Source organism: Sinocyclocheilus rhinocerous, unplaced genomic scaffold, assembly GCF_001515625.1.
Source record: "Sinocyclocheilus rhinocerous isolate Xijiao unplaced genomic scaffold, SAMN03320098_v1.1 scaffold554, whole genome shotgun sequence".
NCBI lineage: Eukaryota > Metazoa > Chordata > Actinopteri > Cypriniformes > Cyprinidae > Sinocyclocheilus > Sinocyclocheilus rhinocerous.
The window spans coordinates 644,249-653,716 of record NW_015627893.1 but is presented as its reverse complement, the minus strand read 5'-3'; the positions used below and the strand labels follow the sequence as shown (position 1 = coordinate 653,716).

Sequence of the window (9,468 nt, the reverse complement as noted above, 5' to 3'; positions counted from 1 at the left end):
TTTATGCACCAAGAGCTTGTAACACTCCAAAGAGAAAGGAAAAATTTAAATCATATCATATGACCCCTTTAAATCTTCCTGTGGAAGCGATGTGGCTGGTAAACAACAGTATCTGGTGTGGCTAACTTAAACACTACTAAAAAGGTTCTAAGAAAACAGCTAGCTAATTAGTCTAAACTACTAGATGAAAAGCACTAATGACTTGTTTAAGACTTGAATCTTAAAGCTGAGGACTTGCAACTCGACTTGGTCTTGTCTGTCTTGACTTGGGACTTGAATGCAAAGACTCGAGACTTACTTGTGACTTGCAAAACAATGACGTGGTCCCACCTCTGCTGACAACTGTTGACAGTACAGTTATAAAATAAATGTGAATGACATAACATGATAAATGTTTGTGTTCATAACGAAATCTTAACATTTGATTGCATATTGGCAAATCTGAGCACTGTTTATTATTTTTCTCTACAGGATTATACGTATTGGAGAAGCATCTGGGAAGCAGGAGACTTCAGCAAAAACAGGACTGTCCTACACTGATCAGTCTAGTGAGAAATCTTTGGCACTAATTTCAATAAAATTCCAGTGCACAGACATCATCTGACTAGCTGGAAACACCTGCAGCAAATCTGCCTGGATGCAACAGCTAGATCTGTAGGGCCAAAATCACACCTGAACGGTGTGAAACTCCATTGTTGATCAATATTAAAATGCAAATAATTCTACTGTGAACCACATAAAGCAGTGTCACTCATGATGTTCAGGTTTACTATTACTATTACTACTATAGGATATACAGTTCAGTGTCTTTTTTATTGGGCTGTTTGCATTAGGTGGGATTGTATTGGTCAGTGGTCTGATGGAAACGGAGGGGTCTGTGTCTGCTTTGGCAGCTCCACTGATACAAACCCTGAATGAAGTGAAAACCTCAGCCTCCTGCTTACTGCAGACAAAACACTCATGTGACTCAGTTAGACAAATGAATGTGAAGAATAAAAACCAGAAACTGATGCCAAATAAACGTTACGTTGCGGGAAAATAGAATAGCTTTTTATTGTCATTGTACAGCTGTACAACGAAATTTTTTCGTTATTAAATAATAATAAAGTTATTTATTATTCGTTATTAAATAATAATAAAGATCATTAAAATCATGCGGTGATCAGCGATTCCCAACTATAGGAAAACTGAAGCTTCAAATTTAAGATTTGAGTTTGTGTTGACATTTAATACTTAAGGCTCCGGGTTTGTTTAAATCTACATCTGAGCTTTATTAATAGTAATGTTGTCTCAGCATACGCCTCAATAAACAGGGTGACTTTGAAAGGAGTGGCAGGTTAAACAGTTTCTTGTGCTGATGATTTTGTAGAGACTGTGTGAAGAAGTGCCATGAATGATCACATATGCAGACAAAATATCAGACTGTCCAGGGTCTCAAGACATCATTTCTTGTGTACTGGCCTGCCCTCTAGTGCTCATACATGATATGCAGGGTCACAAAAAACACAAATGAAGCACAGTGAAGTGAAATAGTTATCTTTAATACAACGTAATGGTGATATTTCTTTAGGAAGTGACAGGAGGATATCCAGATGCTGCAGTCTGAAAAGACACGATTAGGTGCATGTGAAAACAATATAAAAACTGCTGTAGCGGCCTGCACTGTATTTCTGAGTGGAAGTGGATGGGCCGTGTGTGTGAAGCAGCATCAGTCCAGGGTGACTCCCGCCGGAAGCTCCACCAACACTGGAGCGCATTCATCAAGATCTGCATCAAAGTCCCAACGAAACCTTTTGGTCAGATGGACTTGAAATTGTTCTGCTCTTTTCCGTAATGTGCTGTCGACTCCGGGACTGCTGGCAAACTGGAAAAAGTCCAGGAATGCACCGATAGAAAGAAAAGATATAAAGAACATCAGTTACACTAAAAACACCTACAATTTGGTAAATGCATAACAATGTACATGCTGGCTGACAAAGACCAATCTTTAATCATGAGAGCAAACATTTTAATCCATTTAATCCAACATTTAATCCAGCTAAACCACATATTTATATTTTTATATATGGTATTTATAGATAGTATTTCTATCCTTTAAAGGGGTCTAGACAGGAGAAATTGTCCTTAATCCATTAAAACAAGCTGCCAGTTTCATAGCTTAAAACATCCTCTTCCTGACTCATTGTGTCAAAAGCAAATAGATCCCATTATAATCACTGACGCTTTCTACACTGGATACAGTATACAGAAGGACCTGAGTGTCAGGAAGAAGAAACTGATGTTTGATATTAAAACCCTCAATCACATGCCATGTCAAGGGGGCCCATGCAATGACGTCAGCCAGCGGTTTACTGGCAAGCCTTAAAGGAGCAGCCTCTTTAAAATGTCTCAAATCATAATATTTGCAAATATATGTTTGGATTAAAAAAAAAAAAAACTTTATTAAAGCTGCAGTCCTTAACTTTTTTTGGTTAAAAATGATCCAAAATCAATATTTGAGCAAGTACATAACCAGCCAGTGTTCAAAACGATCACCTTACTTTAGCACGATTCACAACGGTTATCTTATAATAATGTTTTCTAATTTGAGTGGTACGGGTAGGTTTTCGCGGGAAATTCGAGTATGCCTCAGCGTCATTACGTCACGTCTGTAAACATAAAGAAGGAGTCCTGGCTAGTAGGCTATCGCATGTGAGGATCCTGCAGGTGGCCGATAGTTTATAGCCTTTTCTCACAGCAGCCAGAATAATTAAATGTATCATTTTGATGGCGGATTGTAATCCATAAAGGATTATGTGTTTATGAAACACATGTGAATGAAATTAAATTATATTCCAGTTTTAAATGTGCTTCTGATTACAGATTAGCCTGGGATTATACAAGATTTTTATTTTAAAGACAACCAGTTCGAAGGGAGCATGATTTGCTTTTTGGGTTAAAATAATTTCTTTATATGAAATTCGAAGAGTATGACAATTAGATTAGACTGTGCAGAAATTGAAATCTACACGCTAATACACACTATACTCATCACGCAATGCTGATGTTGTTAACATCATATAACAATAATAATAATTTGAACGGTTTGATGTGATATGAGCTAACCGATCTTTAGATTTAATCACCGTTGGTAGCACGATTTATTGTAATGCTTGTTACTTACTTTTTCAGATGACAATATACGGTGATAATGCTTATTTTGGTCATACGTCCAAGACGTAGGCTAGAATCTGTGATTGTGAAGTACAGTAAATATCCACACCGGTGCGGTGACTGACTGCTACACACACTCTTCAGCACATTATATTCATCCGCGCTGGAGCCGAGCCGCCGCACAACCCACGCAAGGAAGATAATTCAGCGAGTAACTGCAATTCCAGGTTTTCAAACAGAGATGGCGACAAAGAGGCAAAACTTACGGACTGCAGCTTTAACATTATATTTATTATAAGCAAACCTCAAGAAATTTAAAAATAACAATAAAAAATCCATGTCCTGACCACTTTAAAATGTAACAACTAAACATTGAACAATTATAAAAAAAATTAAACATTAACAATTAAACATTTTCGACTTTACAGTTCTCCCATGTCAGCGACCACTACCTATATAAAAATAAAATAAATAAAGTTTAATCTTTTTTATTTTGATTGTTTTTACTTTAAAGTTATTTATTTCAATTTTACACTTATGTTTATAATTTCATTCATTTAGCTTTTAATCAACTCAAGAAGCTCCTGCAGGTCCCTGATGAACCCCTGGGAAACCTTAGGAAACATTATATGAATAAACATTATATGTGACCCTTTATATGTGATAAATTGAGATACATCACCTGAAAGCTGAATAAATAAGCTTTCCATTGATGTATGGTTTGTTAGGATCGGACAATATTTGGCTGAGATACAACTATTTGAAAATCTGGAATCTGAGGGTGCAAAAAAATCTAAATATTGAGAAAATCATCTTAAAGTTGTCCAAATGAAGTTCTTAGCAATGCATATTATCAATCAAAAATTAAGTTTTAATATATTTACAGTAGGAAATTTACAAAATATCTTCATGGAACATGATCTTTACTTAATATCCTAATGATTTTTGGCATAAAAGAAAAATTGATAATTTTGACCCATACAGTGTATTGTTGGCTATTGCTACAAATATACCCCAGCGACTTAAGACTGCTTTTGTGCTCCAGGGTCACATATGAAACTCATAGAAAACAGAAAATTTTTGACTATCTAAAACAGATTTATATTAAAAATCAACATGAAATGCCCATTTCAACCCCTTTTTAATTCTATAACGTCATGTATTTCCACATGAAACAATAAGCACTGTGGGGAAAAGGGTAGGATGGGAATTGATTAGATTCAGATTAAAGCCAAACCTGAAGATGAGCTTACAATGGATCATAGAGGACTCCAGCATCAGAAACACCTCCGTTTGAGGAGGTCTACTTGTCCGGGACATGAAGGCTAAAGAAGGCTGGATATCACTGTATCCCAGTAATACAGCATCTTTTTCTAATCTATCATTATTCACTATTATTGCTGTAACCTTTATTATATTACTGTTTATGCGTAAACAGCTATTTGACTATTAATAATAACCAATAGCTTGTGTGTCTTTGATATCAGCCATAGAGAAAAAAGCTTCAGGGATGAAACAAACGATTATATTTTGATTAAAGATAAAATTTGAAAAAGAAATTCTGTTTACGCTTTGAAATATTGCGGCCTGATGAATTATGCTCATTAAAAACATGCATTACTAAAGTAAAAATGGTCTCTTTTTTGATTTGATGTTGACTGTAAGATGACTTGAAAGTACATAAAAAGACTAAAAGTATACTTTCCTATTTTTAGTTTAAAAGAAGTATACTAATAGCACACTTGAATAAACTTCTTTTTCGTAAGGGTCATCAGTCCACTTCTGTTTGGGCTGAATTTGAGAGGGGAACTGTGTGAAGCGCACCTGAAGTGTGGAGGGGAGGAAGTCATTCTGCGACACGATGTCCACAAAGAAGTGCGGAGGGATTTCTCCCAGCTGATGGCAGAGGACGGCGATGAGGCCCGGATACAGATCCTTCCTCTCCTTCATGGCCTCCTCGGAGCGGCACAGCAGAGCCTGCAGGCTTTTCCAGTGCTCGAAGGCCTCGTACACATTCCCCACGAGGAAACAAACCAAGGCAAACTGCAGCTCTCCTGCAAACAGTGACATTCTATAACTCAAGATTTCAGTGCACAAATTATAGTAACTAGATTTATACATTCCCTGAAGAAAATTTCAGTGGTGCTTATCAATCGCAACAGTATTACTTTAATAAAAGTGTTGCTTGTCTCAATAAAAACCAATGAGCAGTGTTGGGAAGGTTACTTTGGAAATGTAATAGGTTACAGATTACAAGTTACCCTATTTACAATGTATTAAGTGGTGTAACTATTTCAATTACTTTATCAAAGTAATGTAACTGCTTACATTTGATTACTTTTCTTCATTTAAATGTCTATTTTCTTTTCCTACATTTTTATTAAAATGTTAATCATTTTGAAACATTTAAAGCAGGAAAGAGTTAATCTTACAGAGGTACTCAACACTGATAACTGTCAGATTTTCTAAATCCATCATCACTTGAATTAAGATCATAAAACATAGTTTAATAGCTGATACTGTTTTTGAAATCAAATCTTTGCATAGCTATGACAGGAAACACTGGCATCTAACAATGCCTTGGAAAAACAGGTAATTTAAACAGAAAGCATATACACAAACCCAAACAGGAAATAAAAGAGTTATCTAATAAGCATGTGTCTATTCTGTCTCCTAAACTCCTGAAACACTGGTCTCATATTTTAAAGCAATTTGGGAAAGAAATCAAATCATATCTGTATGTGTGTGTAAAAAAAATTCAGATGTAACCCCCTTTGGAATCATTAACATTTTCATAAGTAACTGTAATTTAATTACATATATTTTCTCATTAACTATAACAGATTACAGTTACATTTAATTTGTAACTAAGTTACGTAATTCCGTTACATGTAACTAGTAACTCCCCAACACTGCCAATGACAACACACACATTACAGGACCACAAGCTACCTAAACTAAACAGAGTTACATTTTATTGCCTTTTTATAACAAAAATGTCCATCCTTTCAGATTTAACATGATGTTCAGTTAGTAAACTGAACAGCAACCGATGCACACCTAGCACACCGAGCGGCTGCTCTTTATAATGCCTCTCAAGCACAGAGTTGAGAGCGTAACTCCGATCCATGTTACACTGTGTGATCTGAGTAGGCGTCCAGTTCTCTGAGGTTGGCCCGTATGCGCTCGGCCTCCTCTGGGTCCCAGAGGAGGCCGAGCGCATACTGAACTCCAATTCATCTTCTCTCTGGTTCCAGTGGGCTACAAGCAACTCCCGGGGTTTCAGGGACAGAAACAGGCCCGTTTTGGGGCCAATGTCACCACATGCTTCATTAGAGTTGAGGAAGTGAAGCCCTGGAGGAATCATCTTCACCCCACGGAACCGAGGGCCCAGGGTCCAGGTTTTGTAGCCAAGTCCCAACACTGATCCCTGAGGAACACCAAGTAAAACAAGCGTGGCTCCTACTTCAAATAAGCCCCGAGCCACCTCGGGGTCCATATCTGTGCCTGCCATATCTGTTTAAAATAGGTATCACAAACACATCATATTACTATAGTAAATGTGACTGGAATCTCATTACAATGAATGGAAATAACAATTTAAGATATTATCATTTGTCTGTGTCATATCATTTTGTCAGCTTTAGAAAGTTGCGGGTTTGAAAATAATACATTAATTAAATATAATGTTAAAGACTTGCGGTATATTAATGAAATATTAAAGTAAGGCACTGAACGAGTAAGCTAGAAAATGTGTTTCGAGAGAATAATATAAATAAACAACCAGCAACAGCAAAACGGGTGTAAAAAAAATTATATTTCATAAAAAATAAAAAAAAGGTGCAAAACTGTAAACTGATCATACCTAAACAACTGCGCTCAATCACAAATCCAAATTTTTACATAAAGGCCATGTGTGAATCAAGAAAGAAACTTCAGCTTAAGTCGAAGCTAAAGTCAAAATAAAAGCCCTACTTTACAGCTCAACGCCACATACATCGGGGGCAAGTTCAAGCTCAAACCGGTGCGCAACGTTTTGCTACGGTTTCCGGGTTGAACGACATGTTTCTGGAAACGGTGTGCAACGGGGTTTGAGATGCGTTTTCTCTTGTTTGGTGGGTGTGTCAAATATGTCAGCCCAATCAGCAGCAACGTATATAAACCACGCGGTATTAAAGAGACAGCTCGCACAATGTAATTAACATCAAAATAACATTGTTTGCACATGATGGCAAAATAACTGAAATAATAAGAGCACAAGTATAGATCTCAAACTTCTTTACTCAAACTCGAATTTCTTTAATGTCTTCTGGTCCATATCCTTTCCTTAGGAAGGTGTGCTAGACACTGATTATAGTAACATAAAAATACTATACATATTTATATATTTTGCTATTGTATTGTGGAGTGACACTTTCATGAACTTTTCAATAGGCCTACTCCTCTGATTATAACGAACTGATGATCTGAATCAAGTTTGTTAAATAAGGGAGGCACAGTGGTGTTGTCTAGTTTTTTGTAGTGGGTATACTCTGATATTCCCTCCCAGCCTCATACTCACCATCCCACAGCAACACCCCATAAGCACCACCACACTCACTAACTCATACAATATGCATCTATGTAACTGAGAGCATTCTGAAAGACTGCTTATGTGATATCAGCATGTCAATTTATTATAAGCAACAGAAGACTTTAACAGCTAATGGCATTTACAGCTGGGGAGACAGGACTGATTTCTTACTGTTTAGTGTTAATCATTTAACTCAGCCAGTTACATTTATCTTAAGAATATGGTCCCCATATAATTAGGTTTTATCAGCTGGCAATTTCAATGCACATTTAAGAGAGCCTGTTTTTAAATTCCCTAGCCTGACTTTCAGTCCACAAGGTTGGTCAGGAGTTCTCATCTCTCTCATCATCTGAAACAAGGAGATATAAACATTGTATTGGGTTTAACTGCTAGACACATACACAGTATGTGTGTTACAAAATCAAAGATTTCCCATAGACTTGCATTGGCTGAGCAAAAATGCACTCTAGAGGACAACTGCAGTCCACTAGAGGGAGCCACAGGATAAGAAATCTTTCAACTCCCCTCATTTACTTTCGTTTTCAGACTGTTTAATTTACAAATAATTGCATACTTTTCCTTTATGCCGCCAAGCAAAGCTAACATATTTGATCATGACCAGGTCAGGTAGTGACTATCTGATGTCCAGAGGCCAGTGTGAAAGACGTTCGGGACAGTTGACTGATCATGCACTGCTCCGATGGGGCCACTGGTGAGTCCTCACGAAACGTAATCATTTGCACGTTTTTTTAAGCCTTGCCAATGAAAACATTTAAGCGATTCGTGTCATCTGCTGCAGCTGAAGCAGCAGCAGCTACAGGGGCAGGCTTACGAAAACACCGAAAGAGTGTAGTTTGAGTTTGCTTTCGTTTCATATCTCCTTTAGTGATTCACATTCAGTGCTGCTCAATAGCACTGGTCATCAACAGAAACACGGAAATGCACTCTAGAGGACAACTGCAGTCCACTAGAGGGAGCCACAGGATAAGAAATCTTTCAACTCCCCTCATTTACTTTCGTTTTCAGACTGTTTAATTTACAAATAATTGCATACTTTTCCTTTATGCCGCCAAGCAAAGCTAACATATTTGATCATGACCAGGTCAGGTAGTGACTATCTGATGTCCAGAGGCCAGTGTGAAAGACGTTCGGGACAGTTGACTGATCATGCACTGCTCCGATGGGGCCACTGGTGAGTCCTCACGAAACGTAATCATTTGCACGTTTTTTTAAGCCTTGCCAATGAAAACATTTAAGCGATTCGTGTCATCTGCTGCAGCTGAAGCAGCAGCAGCTACAGGGGCAGGCTTACGAAAACACCGAAAGAGTGTAGTTTGAGTTTGCTTTCGTTTCATATCTCCTTTAGTGATTCACATTCAATGCTGCGCAATAGCACTGGTCATCAACAGAAACACGGCATGATTTTCAAAAAGTAGGTGCTTCGCTACATGGACGGGGTGAATTTATGAATGAACGTGTGGAAGTTCTGTTACAAAATGATGTTGTTACGTATCCTGGTGCTTTTTTATGTGGGTATACAGAAATCCTTCACCTTTCCTAGTGGGTATACAGCGTATACCTGTGTATCACCACTGCCTTCACCTGAAATGTTTGTCTTTTCATCCTGAAATGCGAGGCAAATGTTGGATCACAATAATTAGGAACCACAGTTTCCACAAATCCCTTCACTCGACTGGGATGTTCTCTTTTATTCTGGACGGCAAGGGCAGTGACTGTAACAT

The 9,468-nt window shown here is 37.6% G+C and overlaps 1 protein-coding gene across 1 annotated transcript; it reads right to left on the bottom strand.

Moving 5' to 3' along the window:
* Positions 1 to 1,708: 1,708 nt before the first annotated feature.
* LOC107736967 (protein AAR2 homolog) lies at positions 1,709 to 6,667 on the bottom strand. The gene is made up of 3 exons (XM_016548358.1): positions 6,214 to 6,667; positions 4,979 to 5,207; positions 1,709 to 1,877 (listed from the first exon to the last, which is right to left on the bottom strand). The coding sequence occupies exons 1-3, from the start codon at positions 6,665 to 6,667 to the stop codon at positions 1,709 to 1,711; spliced, it is 852 nt and encodes a 283-aa protein (XP_016403844.1).
* Between the last annotated feature and the right edge of the window lie 2,801 nt (positions 6,668 to 9,468).

What these genes read in the sequence shown, in the direction of transcription:
- LOC107736967 (XM_016548358.1), bottom strand. Translation starts at nt 6,667, where the DNA reads ATGGCAGGCACAGATATGGACCCCGAGGTGGCTCGGGGCTTATTTGAA. An exon ending in GCAGCCGCTCGGTGTGCTAG is followed by an intron (nt 5,208 to 6,213) that starts GTGTGCATCGGT and finishes CACTGTTTGCAG; the next exon opens with GAGAGCTGCAGTTTGCCTTG. An exon ending in TTCCTCCCCTCCACACTTCA is followed by an intron (nt 1,878 to 4,978) that starts GGTGCGCTTCAC and finishes CGGTGCATTCCT; the next exon opens with GGACTTTTTCCAGTTTGCCA.